General features: G+C 40.2%; 1 protein-coding gene across 7 annotated transcripts in view; it reads right to left on the bottom strand.

The window, feature by feature from the left end:
- KIF26A (kinesin family member 26A) overlaps positions 1-15,766 on the bottom strand; it is a 130,754-nt gene that overhangs the window by 49,340 nt on the left and 65,648 nt on the right. For all 7 annotated transcript variants that reach the window (XM_039538428.1, XM_039538427.1, XM_039538430.1 and 4 more), the window contains one exon: positions 14,036-14,202. In XM_039538428.1, the coding sequence (XP_039394362.1) occupies positions 14,036-14,202 (167 nt within the window). The remainder of the gene's footprint in view (positions 1-14,035; positions 14,203-15,766) is intronic.

Genomic DNA, 15,766 nt, shown 5'->3' on the forward strand with positions numbered 1-15,766 from the left:
ACAGAACTTTAGCTCCATTTGTATTCAATCAGGAAAAGCAATAAAGCCATTTTAAAGCTCAAAAGTAATTAAACAGAAACAACTGTATTAACTAACCAGTCATTATTAAGGTAATTATATATACAGAGCTCTTAGCATTTTGCCCTGCAATACCAGTCATAGTAAACAAAAACAAAAAAAAGAGCCAATGCTAAAATAACTTTTCAGGCAATAAATTACTTGTTATAGAAATGTTCTGTGTTCTATATTTATCAAAACCACATCGGGCGTATAGGGCAAAGGCATTCGGATTGGTTGATGTTGACTCACCCTGACCATAGGGAAGAGCAAGGGCATTTGTTGGGGGGAAGCAACAGGAGGTGAAGAGTAAGATACGGCTAAGATGGGTGCATCTGAAGCATCTGCTACTGGCCACTGTCAGTTAGGAAAATGGACTTGATAGACCAGGCTGATCCAGTGTTTCCATGATCCTAAGCCACCCATAGTATGGATACGAGTCAGTGTGTATTAATGCAGAGCCTATTTTAGCATACAAAACCACGTGATATTTATCCTTAAACACCCTTTGTATTTCTTCTTCTCCATTAGTTGTACCAGATCCATGATTACTTCACATCTGAGAACAGAATGATGGGCCTTCCTAGCATCAGCAAAGCTTTAGTGAGGGCATTGACACTCTATACTGCCAAGCAAAACAACTTACTTAGGAGGACATCTGTTATCCCTAGTTTGATCAGGTTTAATAGGCACTGACAGCATTAAATGATTCAGTAGAAATCACAGAAAGGCAGGGGCTCCAGGCCCACACAATGAACTATTTTTAAATGGAGGAGGGTCTTGGATGCTTCTTAGGATATGAAGTTGCTGTGATTTACTTAATTCAAAGTAGTTCTGAAATGGATCTTCTTGAACATATAATGGACTGAAATTGTATCACTCAAATTTAAAGTATTACTTAGCAGAGGAATGCAATAGCCTTCCCCTCTTGTGATTATATATAGGCTTGTGAAGTGTGTAACTTTATTATTATGGCTGAGAAGCATTGAAGCTTTTTGGATCCAAGGATCCTAGGTTCAAATTCCAGCAAAGACAGATAACTTTCACACTGAAAAAGTACTTAACTGATTGAAGAGATTTATTTGCTTCTGCTATGGATCACTACTGAACTGTAAAAGAGCTCACCCACTTCCTTTCACAAGGAAAATCTTCTAAAGAGACACTGTATGTTCTCCTTGTAGCTAGATTCATTAATAGCATTGAAATTGGGTTCATTTCATGCTACACAAGTTGTTTCCACAAGAACTTTCATTTTGTTGTTTCCCTCTAATGAGTTGTCTTGGACTTCCTCACAGCTTCAGATAAACACAGGCGGGAGCTGTAGGGCCCAAAAATTCAGGGATATTCCCTGTACAGAATTCCCACTCAAGTTAAGAGAATTCTGTAGGACAAACAGCTCGCATATCAAGTAAACATAACTGAAATGATACCGCTGGAGTACTCCTTCTGAGTAAGTACATTGCCACTTATATGTGATGTCTATCAACTATGTTGTGAATAAAGATATTTGAAAAAATACACTGCATCCTTTTTGAAAACATTAACATGGGGAAAGCAGTCTAGAATACAATCCATGTTACTTAAAAGGCTGCCTTGAAGATTGCACAGTGTACATGATAAACTATCCAGTAATGCATTCTGCAACTCAACAATGAGAATCAAATATTCAAGTAAGCATCAGGCAGCTTTTATCATGACGACTGTTGAGTCTGTCAGTTATAATGAGGCATTACGATAGTTAAAATATATAACTGCATCTAAGAATGTAAAAGTCACCAATAAAGTTAAAAGAAACAGGTGCAAACTGTCAGATTACAGCCCTGCTGGAAAGTCACAATTATCATTTTACCTATGGAATGCTTCATCCATACTGAAGCAAAATCATCAGTGCAGCTGCCACTGCTGCTGATCCAAGGCTGGGGAAACCTAAATATGGGAAACAAAATGAGGGCTGAAGTTTGGGAGTTAAAAAAACAACACAATAAAAAAGGCAAAGGCAGATTGGAAAGACCAAAAATGCAGGAAAAAAAAGGGAAAAAGAAAGAAATTAGGAAGGGGAGAAATATGGGAACAGAAGGAAAGGGAAATATAGTGTTAAGGGAACAGAAAGTGAATAAGGGCAAATATGCACAGAATGGGATGAATATATCAGGCTCTGCCCAGTTAAAAAGCCATACTCGCCACCCTCTCTGCAACACTGCTAATCCCTTCCATTGACTCCACTACACCCACCCTGTTCTGGCCTGTTCTGTCATTCTCTGGAAGTTCAAATTCTTGGAGTTCTGATACTGGATTTTCCCCTTCCACATATTTATGAGACATTTGGTTTCAACTGATTTTATCTAGCTCTCCCACACGTCACAAGTGGTTCAAAACGTATACCCAGTAGCAATGCCAGCAATAGCTCCTGTAGATAATAGGCATTAGGCTGCACCGGCTCAGCAAGCCCCGGAGGCTGCATCCTGTGCTCCAGAATCTCATTTTTGTTTAGCTAGGCTGCTCTGTGTTTAGTGGCTGATGAAAGTCAGCCCTCATCTCCTGAGGGATTAGCCTCAAGGTACAAGGATCTGTAAGGTAACTGGATAGCTGTAGAGACTGGATGTGTTTTGTTGAGTGCTAATTCTGTATTTATTGTGTCACAAAACTGAATAAAAAGACACAGGACATTTGTTGTTACTAGGAGCTACTAGGAAGTGTGCAGCGAGCACATCCAGCCTGGATGGGTGAGCTGTACACTTTGCAAATGATTTTTAAAACATTCTACCAGGTATAATGACTCTAATATTTACCAGCCTGGTTCTTCTTCTGCCCTTTCCCTTTCTGCTTCCTGCTCCCTTTGGAGTCCCTACTCCATCCCTATGAATGATTGAAGTGACCCAATGTCTCGTTTCTTCCCCCCAACCCCAAGACAGGACTGGTCAACAGTCAATCCCAGAAATTTGGAGCCTCACAACAGGACATCTAAGTGTCTCATTTTATAATCAGCAACTCTCTCTGACCCTTCCCTCCCAGTTGGGGGCACGGTGGGAGAGTCTGGGAAACCATTCCCCCACACAGTCATATCACCCGGGGGGCGCAGACATAATAACGTTTCCAGGACAGAGACACTGAGGGGCCACCACCCCCCATACACTCACCAAAAAATGAGGGACAGATAAGTGGCACCTGCATCACCACCAGAGGTGGTGCCTGTTCCTATCCATATGCCCCTCTTCTCTCACCCAGCCCCAGTGTGAAAGATGCCCCATTTTTTTGTTTTGAGAATCTGGTCACCTCCTCTGTGGTTTCTTGACCTCCACCTACTTGCCCTCATCAAAACCTGGCTCTTTCCCTCCAACGTAGCCTCTGCTGCTTCCATTTCTTGGTGTCCTGTCCTTCTCTTGCTGCACTGGCCTCCTCTTTCTCTCTACTTTCCCATTTCCAGCTTGTCCCTCCTTCCCATCCCACTTCTTCTCATTTGTGGTCCGTGCCTTCTGCCTAGCTCCCCTTCTCCCCATCTCCATCCTAACTTCTCTTCCTTCCTATTTCCCTGATTTGGATGCCTGGCATGCTCTCTCCCTGGCTCTTGCCATGATCCTCTTCCCTTATCCTCACTGACTTCATTTTCTATGCTGATGACCCTTCTAATCCCCCTGTCTCTATACGCCTCTTGTTAACCCTGATTTGCAGCTGAGGACTGATTCCCCCATTCTCCATGACCATCACTCTCTTGATTGTTCTCTTTCTAGTCTCTCCAAAGTCCTCCTCTCTGATCACCATTTGCTCTCTGCCAGCATTGCATATTCTCCCCTCCCCTGTCTAATCACTCTGTCCTTTTCTGATCTCCAGTCCATTAACCTCTTTGACTTTTCTGCTGCTCTCCTTGTCTCAGCTCCAGTCTGTTGATGCCTTGGAATCTACCTTAACTCTCCCCCTGACTGCTACAACTCCTCTACACGCTCCCTTTCCTGAACTATTGTTCTGTGTATTGTCTTTGTTTGCCTTGTTAAACTCAGACTGCAAGCTCTTCACAGCAGGAAACCTGGCTTACTCTATTTATACAGCACTGTGTAAATGTACGGTGCTATATTAGTGATATTATCAGTAATGATGTTCTGATCTTCCCTACCTCTTTGGTCTGGTGTTCTGAGAGTCATTTCTGCCTTAAAGAGCAAAGCCTGCTTGATTCAAACATGACTTTCTAGTTAAGATTTGTCACAGAATCGCCCTCCTGTGTTAACATGAAATAGGATGCAACTAACACATCCATTGTTGCTCTTATTTATAGGCAGTATTATGTTGCCACAGCAAATAGGAACTCACAAACTGCCCTAAAATGTTACAAGATATTGTACAATTCTATACTCCCTGCTCTTCCTATTGTCACTTCTTCACAATGGCATAACACTGCTAAGCACCACAGGGATGTGGCTTAAAATACACACACAGAGCCAAATGGGTGCATGTGCTACAGTTTCCAGGGCAGGTGTAAATGTTGTGGTTTATTAAACTTAAGGAAGAAGATGTCCTTCCAAACAAAAATTAAACAGCAACAATAGAGACCGGGCATTGCAGGGGGGTTAAGGAGGAAGGGTTAATGTTCCAAGTAGTCGCTTCAAACTCTTTATATCGTTTATTTTCAAATATTCTCTAATAAACTTAAAATCAAGGACCATTAATACTAGTCAGTCACTGCTCCCCAGGAATGGCCCTGTACCTAGCTCATTATTGCTATTAAATGGCAATCTGAAGATGAAATATACCTGGGGATAGGGATATATTTATCAGTAGGGTAGCTTTAATTGGGATGTGCTGGTACTGGGCTTTTCTAGCTAATTAATTCACATTTTATTTTTTTCTATCATACCAAGAGAAAGCTTAGGATTTTTTGGGTGTGGATTGTGCTTAATGAGGACACTAATAAGTGACTTAGCTTCATTCTCCCCCTCACTCAGCTGGACTTCCACTGCTGTTATTCTTAGCAATATCAAGGACTCCCCTAGACTTTTGTTTCAGACTTACAAACTAGCTTTCACCACAGCAAGCCGGCACTAAAAGGTCTAAGGAGTCAAAAATTCCCTTTACCTTCTAGTGAGCTACATAAAGTGGATAACTGGGTTAAGAGTTATCTACCAAGAAGATTTAAATTATACCAACTCTGTACAAACCTATGATACCAGTCAACCCCAGCCAGGTAGAGAGGAAAAGTGTACAGCTATTAAATAGAGAGAACTGGTGAACTATATTATGAACTCAGTAGAAAAATAATGCCTGTATTTAATAGGACTGAAAGTTAGATTGACAAATTAGAATGATTTAGCTACAGGTTTTTTAATATAGCAACTTTAAAAAGCTGAAAGTACTGATAGTCATGGAATAATCAGGTTTAACAGGTTAGAGGTAATATTTGCCACTAGTATTCTTAATACATCGTAATCTTCTTTCATGGAATCTGCATCACTGTCATAGTGAACTACAGATTTTAGGTTGATGCTTTTAACATGTTTCTATGGTTACTTTCCAAGGTCACATCATAGAAGCTTGAACAGCAGTTCAGAAAGACAAAAGGCTGTTTGCATCCTTCACTGTATTAAATAATTTATGAAAGTTAAGGCATTGTCATGGAAAAAATATAATAGTAAAAAAAAATGGGTCTTAGGTCGGATTTCTCATAGACAGTATAAAGCACTGTGATACAGTATGAAGTCTCCCTAGAAGGCTTCATAAATTAGAACATTCTGACTGTTCATATGACACAATATACTAAGAAAAAAATTCTGACTTCAGATCCACATGTGCAAGTCTATGGGAGCTGAATGGATGAATCTAAGAGCAGAATACATGGCTATAAAATTTTGCCACAAATAGCTTTATCTTATGCAATAGGTGGTGCCTGATTTTTTCAGAAAGTATTTTAAATATAAAAATGCAAAAATAAACTGCAAAATGTGGAACTGGCATGATAGCCTTTATTCCTTCCATTAGATTTTCATTCAAAGCCATACAGATTTCATATCCATTGTATCTATCCCCAAAAGATTCCAAATTTAGACTAGTTTAATGACAGCCTGTACACACAATTTTTGAAGTCCTGAGCCTACCGCTACACTAGATCACATTAAAATAAATATTCAAGATACAGTTTATTGGAACTAATTGAAGCATCTGAGGCTTGGAACAATAACACATTAGTCATTTAGTGGTTGTGGTAATATTGCTATGCCTTTCCTGAAGTTTCATTAGATACACACTGCTTCAATACCCTAATCATATGCTCAGTCACAGCACAATCAGTATACTGAGTACTGACAAGCTGTCCCACCATGTCTAAAGCTGATAAGGTGTCTGCTCTATGAGTAACCTCAATTATTGACTGTATTTTATGGTCAATCTAACGACCAAATGGTTATCAGTGAACCATCAGGTGCCTGTAATAGGATAGTGACCCTTAGTTTATATGTACCATTACTGTTCATTAGTGAATAATTAGATTCTTTAATCCACGACTCACATGAATTAAAATATGATTCAGTATCCTGAATCTACAAAAAGCTAAGTTTCTAAATATAATGCATACTATTCACCGCCTAGATATTTTATGACCTTGATAAGCAAATGGACTGATGAATAGAATTTTCCTAGTAAATTGCAAAAAACACTATGCATATAAATAGAGAGATTTCTTGCACACTCAAGAGTAGGTAGGTACAGAAAAATAATGAGTCTGATTCAATGCTGTCTTACTCCATTTTTATTAACTTAAATGGAGTTACCCCAGAATATATTGGTGAATTGGGCCCTATAGGCAAAACTCTCAAAAAGTGCCTAAATTATTTAGGAGCCTATAATTTTACCCTTTATCACTATGGAGTGATTCGTAACCCAAGTAAACACAGTAATTAAAAAGATATTTGATAAAACAAAAATGGTAGCATGGGTGTTGAGATGTTACAACTATAGTTAATTATTCTACTTTTGATTAAAAGTCATTTTGAAAATGCAAACATGATTAATTGGCACATACACAAACATCTTGCAAAAGCTCTTAGCAGTATAAGAGACATATATATTGCAAGAAAGAACATCTCTCATAAGCTAATTTGGGAGGAAGAAAAGAAGAAGGGCTATTCCAAAATCTACCAAGATAAAGATTTAGGAAGGGTTACTTAATATATTGTTGTTCTTCCTCCCATCATGTGAGCCAGCCTCTAACACTAAGGTTTTAAATCCCTCTGATTCTTCAATAAACATCCTGCCAGTGCTCAAATCTTACTTCAGTCTTGTCTTTCTGTGTCAAGGCCAGCCACAGATGGCTTCAATGAGCAGAATTCCTATCGAGGAACACAGGCATCACCACCACAACTGTCACAAGTCACAAACAGGCAGAAGTCACAGATTAATGGTGATTGCTTCAGTTTTTAGGGGGCTTTATTTTTCTCCCTCAGGGGAGTGGTGTTTTCCCTTCTGGTAACTAGGCAATTAACCTCTCTCCCAGTGCACTCTCATTCCTAACCCCCTCCTCCTCCCTTTTTCCTTGTGCTCTCGGAAATTACAGTGCTCCCTCTCTCTGAGGTGTTCGGTCAACAAAAGTTTTACATCTTATAACAGCCTTATATGGTACCCCAATGAGAAATAAGTGCCCCGACCGTAGTGACAGCAGAACTGGGCCCACTTAGTGGTACTGTAACTATAAAGAGTTTCATTTGGTAAGAACAAAGCTTTTCATATCACTTCCTTAAAAAAAAAAAAAAAAAAAAAAGCCAGGCAATGGTTATAAAATTCAGACTGCTAAATTCAGACTGCTAAAGCTAGGCAGAGTTCAATTCCATGACAGTTCTACAAATACCAGACTTCAGATCTGCTCCACTGTACTTTTCTTAAATCTGATCAATGTAGGACAAAATTCTACTCTTATACCAGGAGCCTCTTCTCTGAAGTGAGAACAGAAGTTGGCTCTGTATTTGTACTTTTTATTTTATTTTATTTTATTAAAGAAAAGCCTTCTTGCTACACCAGTTCCCTGCTGGAAATCTGTTATTTCTGCCAAACCTTGTGGTCCTTGCTCGGGTAACACTCCCTTTGATTACAGACTGCAGGTTCTGACAGTTTGTTTATATTAGAAAGTCAAGGTGGGTGAGGTAATATCTTTTTTGGACCAGCTTCTATTGGTGTGAGAGACAAGCTTTCGAGCTTCCACAGAGCTCTTCTTCAGGTCTGAATGTGATAGAGTCCAATATTGGTCAAAACATTTTTCCAGTAATACAGCAAGGGATGAGGGAAGATTAAAACAGACTTTATTCTGCTGACACACTTGCATCCACTATTTTTAATATTTGGTTTTGATTTTGGATACTGAGCACTTCCACTTCAGAGACTTTTGCATTTCAAGCTGATGAATAAAATATCAAAATAAATAACAAGCAAAACACTTAATTAAGCTTGAAGTTGAGCAAACAGGTAAAATGAAAAACAGCTCTTTACTCAATATGCAGATTCAGATTGCATATTTATTAACCAAACAAATGCATTCTATACAAGGGCTACTTAAATTATCTTCATTTGGAATCATGCATATATTGTATACCCAGAAAAATATTTTGCCGCAGAACTTAATTATTTTTCTCCACCTGAAGCCATGTTCTCCTGTTTACTATCTTCAGAGCAACTAATTGTGAACTTACAAACATAGGGTTACAATTTTGGGTAAGGAACAGACAAACACAGTACAGATGCCCCCCACCCTGCCCCCAGCATGGCAAAGCATATAATAATGAAAAGGGGAGAGAGAAACACTCAGTAAAGATGCAGATTTTAAGGTCAGCAGAGATGCCAGAAGGTCAGCGCGGGCTGTAAATCCATGAACCAACCAGAGGCTGCCCGAACATGCCTGCATACCTCTAGTTGGCCTTCCTGACTGAGGTAAATGTTAAGTATCAGAGGGGTAGCAATGTTAGTCTGGATCTGTAAAAGCAGCAAAGAGTCCTGTGGCACCTTATAGACTAACAGACGTATTGAAGCATGAGCTTCTGTGGGTGATGCATCCGACGAAATGGGTATTCACCCACGGAAGCTCATGCTCCAATACATCTGTTAGTCTATAAGGTGCCACAGGACTCTTTGCTGCTTTTTGAGGTAAATGTTGTTTCTCTAAGAATAATAATACTGAGCCTGAGCCTGGAAATATTTATTCATGTGAGAAATCCCATTAAAGTGAATGATACTACTCACCTCCGTAAAGGTAGACTCATTATTTGAGGCTTTATTGTATTCCAAAGTAATTTAAACTACATCTGCAATATGCTAAAACGTAGCTTACAGGCATACTTTTATTGATCTACTTTATTTCTAGGACTAAGAGAATAGATCTTCTCCCAAAACTAAACAAGAAGGACTCGAGTGAAAAATTCCAACTGTCAGGAGAGCTGGTCAAAAAGAAGGAAAACGATATTGCACAAACCCACAAATTATTATTAATCATCATATTTATTACAGTCGTTTCTAGGAACCAACCAACCAGGGCCCCGTTGCATGAGGCACCATACAAACACTGAGTAGTAGACAGTCCCTGCCCTAAAATGCTTACAATCTAAATAGGCAAGACAGACAGGGTAGAGGAAAGAGGTAGAACATACAAGCAGAGTGAACAGTGCGATGGCAGCAAACAACATGTTGGTGCCATTATTCCTCTCTGTTTTACTGAGGGGAGAATGGTGTTTAGTTGAGAGGGGGATTAGCTAAACATAAAGACAACAGAAGGGAGAGGGGACATAAAAGGGAGTGAATGGAATAGGGCAGGGAAGGAAGCTGGAGGGTATGAAAGGCAAGTATAGAATGAGGTGAAAAGACTGAGGGAGGAGGTGGGTGGAGGTTAGAGCAAACAGCCAATCAGCACCAGGTGTCTGACCAAAAGTATAAAAAAATACGCCAATGACATCAATAGCCAGTAGTCCCTGATTAAGCTGCTTCTGCAGGTGTTCAGGCCAGCTTCAATCTCTGCCTGGCTTTCTTTCCTAAACAATACATGGCTGGGGGATTTGAGGCTGGTGCTGCACGAGTCCTAGCCTCCAAAAGGCTATCCAGTTCTGGGACCAAGGAGTGCTGGAAGGAAGAGGCGGCCCTGGGAAGCAGTACCTGCTTTAACTGCTTCTGAAGTTGTTTCTCATTCACAGGTTTGAAGTTAAACCATTTTCCATTTTGGGGGAAATTTTCTGCAATATTTTAGCCTACATTTTTATAAAAATCATATTTCAAGTTGTTTTTAAACATTTTTGTTTGATGAAAACATGGTAATCAGTAAGAGAATGAAAGTTTTTTGTATATTAAGTTCTAAAATAATTTCAATAAAACCTCACAGCAAATTTTGATACCTGATCATTTTTCAAGAATTTTCATTTTTTATAAAAGTAATTAAAAAAGAAAATTCTGCAAAAAAAATTCAACCGGCTCTGTTATTTAGTTAATTGAACAGAAGACATTTTCCTAAGGAATAATGATAGGGAACAAGTACCATAACTAATAGATTTCCAAATGTTTTAGCCAGAATTTAAGTGCTAAATCTGTAAAATTGTGATTCAGTGGAAACAAAGATGGAGTCATAGAAAGCATTTAGAGCTTGATCCAAAACCCAATGAAGTCAATGGGAGTTTTTCCATTGACTTCAACATATTTTGCATCATGCCCATAAAAATCATTAAAGAAGAAACCAGGGTTAAAAAAACCACCCTCTTAAAGAAAAGGCAATTGATCTGGCCAGTTACTTCCCCCGCCCCCTATGATTTCAGATATCTGAGATTGAATAAGAATTTTCTCTCTCACAGTCCTACCTCCCTGTCTTCTGGAGTTTGCAGTGAAGTTATCACATTGTACTTGCATAAGACTGTGTACATACAAACTTGCACTGAAATAAATCCAAAGCAATTTGAACTAAATCAAAGTAAGAGTGCCCACACAGAGAATTTGCATAACAAAAGGTGTGAATTACACCCTAATGCAGTTATTTTGTGTGTAGAGCAGCGTATTATCTGTCATAACAGGACATAAATTCAGACTGGTATTTGTCTTTAAATAGGGTCATGGAAGAAGATAAGTGTGGCAAGTTGCCCGCCCACTCCGGGGTGCCACCTGATGTACTGGGGTCCCAGTGAGCCCGCCCATTCCACCGTCCTGTTGTGCCAGGCCCTCAAGCCTCCTCTAGCACACACACAGGCAGGGACACACCCAGGTGCAAAGGCACACAGAAATCAGCTCTGTGTGGGAAAACTCCTATCGGGGATTGCCCAGCACTCAAGTGCACACCTCCTTTGGGGTGGAAACCCAAAATAATATTGTCTTGCGCTGGCTAGAGATCTATACAGCATAGGCTCATGAAATCCGCTCCCTTCCTCACAGGTTTTCCCACCCCTGTCCCCCACCCCAGTTATGAATTACAAAACTGGTTTTGGAATAAACCAAAAACAAGTTTAACTACAAAAGGCAGATTAAGTGATTATAAGGGATAGCAAACAGAACAAAGCAGATTATTGAGCAAATAAAACAAAACATGCAACCTAAACTTAATAAATTAAATTAATTGGTTAATAGTAGTAAATTCTCATCCTAAATTTTGTTTTATCCAGGTTGCAGAGTTTCTTGAAGGTAAACTGCACTGCTTACAGCTTAAATCTCCAGGTATTCCTTTCGCAGGCTAGACCTTGATCACCTGGGCTCAACCCCTGCCCCCCTCAGTTTAGCGCCTTTGTTTCTTCCGGTGTTTTCAGCAGTTTTCCTTCTTGGGTGGGGAGGCAGTGGAGAAGAACCTAGATTAACTCACTCCCCAGCCTTAAATAGGATTTGCATATGGCGGGAATCCTTTGTTTCCCAGTTTGACCCCAGTCCCCTCTTAATGGAAAAACACTAGAAGTCCAGGATGGTGTCCAATACCAGGTGACATGATCACATGACCCTGCAGCATGCCAGGAAGGAGGGAGATTAGTATCTTCAAAGTCCTATTGTTCTCCCTAATGGCCCATTCCAGGCTGATTGCATACTGTCTGGTGGGTGTTCCCCAGGTGAAAAAACAGTTGTAATTGTTACATAATCAATATTCCTAACTTCAGATACAGAAATGATACATGCATACAAATAGGATAATCACATTCCGTAAATCATAACCTTTCCAATGATCTCTCACATGACCCATCTTCCATAAAACATCTTAGTTATGCCATTTTCATATCATAGCAATATTTCTAAGAAGAATATGGGGTGTAATGTCACAAGAAGTTGGCCTGGGAAGAAGCAAAGGCTTCATTTAAACTCAAATACATCAGAAAATCTGGCCAAAAAATACTGAAAGGAGAAAAGAAAGGATGTTCTACATGCATTATATTAACAAGTTTTCCCAGCATGAAAATTTCTTACTACTATTTGAACACACTGAACTTTCCCAATAGAATGTTACAAATTCAGTTTCGTATAGAAAAGAAATGGAAAAGCACGGATGAGTCTCTGAAAGTTTGTTTTTGGTTTGTTTGTTTTTTAGAACTTACCATCTGCTCAACAGATTTCATAATGAACCCCTTCTGTGAGAACTCTGCCACTTGGTCCTAACGATTTATTAGAGGGTATACCTTGAAATTCAAGCTCTTCACCTGAGAGCCTATTTTTGTTACCATTTACAGGGGGAAAAAATGCTATTCACATGCAATATTACTGCAGCAGTTTTCAAACTGTGGGTCGGGACCCCCAAAGTCGGTCATGACCCTGTTTTAATGGGGTCACCAGGGCTGGCATTAGACATGCTGGGGCCGAAGCCAAAGCCTGAGCCCTGCTGTCCAGGGATGAAGCTGAAGCCCAAGGGCTTCAGCGCTAGGTGGCAGGGCTCAGGCTTTGGCTTCAGCCATGGGGCTCAGGTTACAGCCCCCTGCCCAGGGCTGAAACCCTCAAGCTTTAGCCCCCCTTCTGGGAAGCAGGGCTCAGGGTTTGGCCCGACTGCCATGCTTCAATCCCCCTTCCCAGGGTCTGAAAGGTCATTGGTCCAGCCCCCTGCCTTCAGTAGCCAGACCAAGTACTGATTTTGCCCCAGATCCCTAGGTGGCCCCTCAAGGACTGAACTCACATCCCTAGGTTTAGCAGGCCAATGCTCAAACCACTGAACTATCCCTCCCCCTGTATAACAACCTAAATAAAAAGTGTTTTTCATTTTTCCCAAATAATCTCAAATGTCAAAAAATAGACTTACCCTTTGGGAAGAAAAAAATAGCTCAAACATGGATGCATGTTAATATGGTACCACTATGAACAAAGTTTTCATAAGCAATATTAGCATGTGGAATGAAGGATTTGCTCCTTTGGTTATACATACACATACCATCTTGCGGATACATAGTTTCTAAGGCCAGAAGGGACCAATATGATCATCTAGTTTGACTCCCTGTATAGCACAGCCCAGAGAACTAACCCAAAAAATTCTTAGATCAGCTACTGGATGTGCATGAACAAGAACAACGTCTGATTTTACTATTGTCCATGTCAGCATTTTGGATAACACAACTGAGTTCTTCATGCACTCGTACAAAAGCTGGACTGGCATAGAGAGAGACAGCCTTGGCTTCAGTCCCATTAATAATCCACAAAGTTTTAGTACTTCTTTTGAGGGGTTTCTGAAAATGTATGTCAATTGTGTGTGCACAAAACACTGATGACTGAACAAATTATAATAAAGGTAGATGATGTTCAAGCGTCTCTTCTCTGTTCTGCCAGTACAGAGCAGCAAAACCCCTGCTCAAAGGAAGCCTATCATGTGGTGGATTTGCTATATGTAACTATACCCACTAGGTCTCCAGAAATAAAAACATGACCTCAGCAATGGTGCAAGGCCAGTGTCCGGAGAGGATGGTTGCCTCCCTTCTCAGCAATTGCCACCATACGCTAACATGAACTGTTATTCATAGTGGAAACTTCAGTTTATAACCATGTAACATGCATTAGCAATTATGTACATTATAAAGATGAACACTACCTTATGAAGAATGAAGCCGCAGCTGAAGTACCAGCAGAGGCCCCAGCAGGAGCGACCAAACTCTGCGAGGTCAGTGAGCCGCCTGTTCCAGCTTGGTCACAGTTGTTCTGCCCTGAGGCGACGTGAACGTTGGGACCTTCCCGTCCACCCTCTGTTGCCGTGTCTGCCTGAAGAAAAATTGTAAAGATACATATGTGGATGTATACATATGAACATAGATTAAATGTATGACAGCCTGAATTTTAAGGTAGTGCTTCTAAATCGCATCCTTGCAGCCTGTGCTTAAAACACAGCGATAGCAAGGAAAAAGTAATGAAGGTGGACAAGCATGCCATAGAGGGCCCTGCAGTGGAGAAGGTTAAAACCAGACCACAGCAGTCAAGCAGAGTAATACGGAGACCCTTTGTTCTGGGTAATGCACAGTTAAACAGTTTGACAAGCATGAAGAAATGGAAAACGATAAGCAGAACCTTTTTGTTTTACAGTGTTATTTTGCGGCTGGCAGAACTGTTTATCTGGTTCAGTTATAACTGTCAGGAATTATTTCTCAGTGGCACATCAACTACGAGACCTATCTGTTTAAAAGGAGCTAAACAAACAAACAATCATATTTGTAACTTGTTTCCACATGAGCAGCCACGAGAAACAAGTAAAAACATCGATTTTTTAAATAAAAAACCTATATAAGCCACTGCTCTGCTGCTGTTTTTCCAACATCATCAGCCTCGGCGGCACAAGCATGTTACATTTCTGTCTCCTGCAAATGGTATCTGTGCAAAGAACAAGAGTGCCTGGGGATTAATCATTTTCAGTGTAATGTCCCAAATCGGTGGTGTTTGGGGGAGTTTTTGGTTGTGTGGGGTTTTTTTGTTTTTTTTTTTGGGGGGGGGGGGCAGGGCCAAAATATAGAAATCTGTATTCTGAAACAGACAGTGTCATGTAAGTATCCTGACATGTAGGCCTATTAACGCATCCATTGCCAAGTTTCATTAAGCTAGTTGTGATGTCCATGGCAGTCTGCAAAAATAGACAACCACAGGGCTGTAAAAGCATCCTTTTTGGGGAGAACACACTGTATTTTCAAGAGTACAAAAGGCTTAATTAAAGAAGACACCACAATAAATATTTGTCAGAAGAGTTAATTGCTTCATGTATGATAATATAGGATGTTTCTGTCATTTGAAATACTACACTGACATTTACAACTAATTAGCTAAAATAAATTCAGAAAAAAGGAGACAGCCTTGTAATGTAGCACAAATGCAATTAAATACTCCCTGGGATGCCACCAAATGTTAAATTCTAGGCCACCACAGATCAAGTTTTAGAACTATCTGCTACACAGACATGATAGTGCGTCCACACTTACATTCAATACCTCAGCTTTGTCACATTCTGAAAAATCCAAACTGAGTTTCTCTCATCAGAGTGGGAGGGGCAAAATTCTTCAGATGTCAAGCAACTCCTTTCCAGTCAGTCACTTCACACCCGAAGTACTGCATGGAGTTTCATTGAGGGCCCAGTTTTCAAAAGTGCTAAATCAATCTCGACGGGTTCTGGGCCATCTGCTATTCCCACTGAAGTCTAAGGATCCAACGCTTACAGAGTTTGGGTGGAGGGGTTTGTTAAGTGGTTGGTGCTTTTCCTTATAACAATCCACTAAAAACATTTTTATAGACTGATTTAGGAAACTTGAGTCCAAGAAAGAATCTGCCTGAAGGCAATCCATCA

Source organism: Mauremys reevesii, linkage group 4 (genome assembly GCF_016161935.1).
Source record: "Mauremys reevesii isolate NIE-2019 linkage group 4, ASM1616193v1, whole genome shotgun sequence".
Classification (NCBI taxonomy): domain Eukaryota; kingdom Metazoa; phylum Chordata; order Testudines; family Geoemydidae; genus Mauremys; species Mauremys reevesii.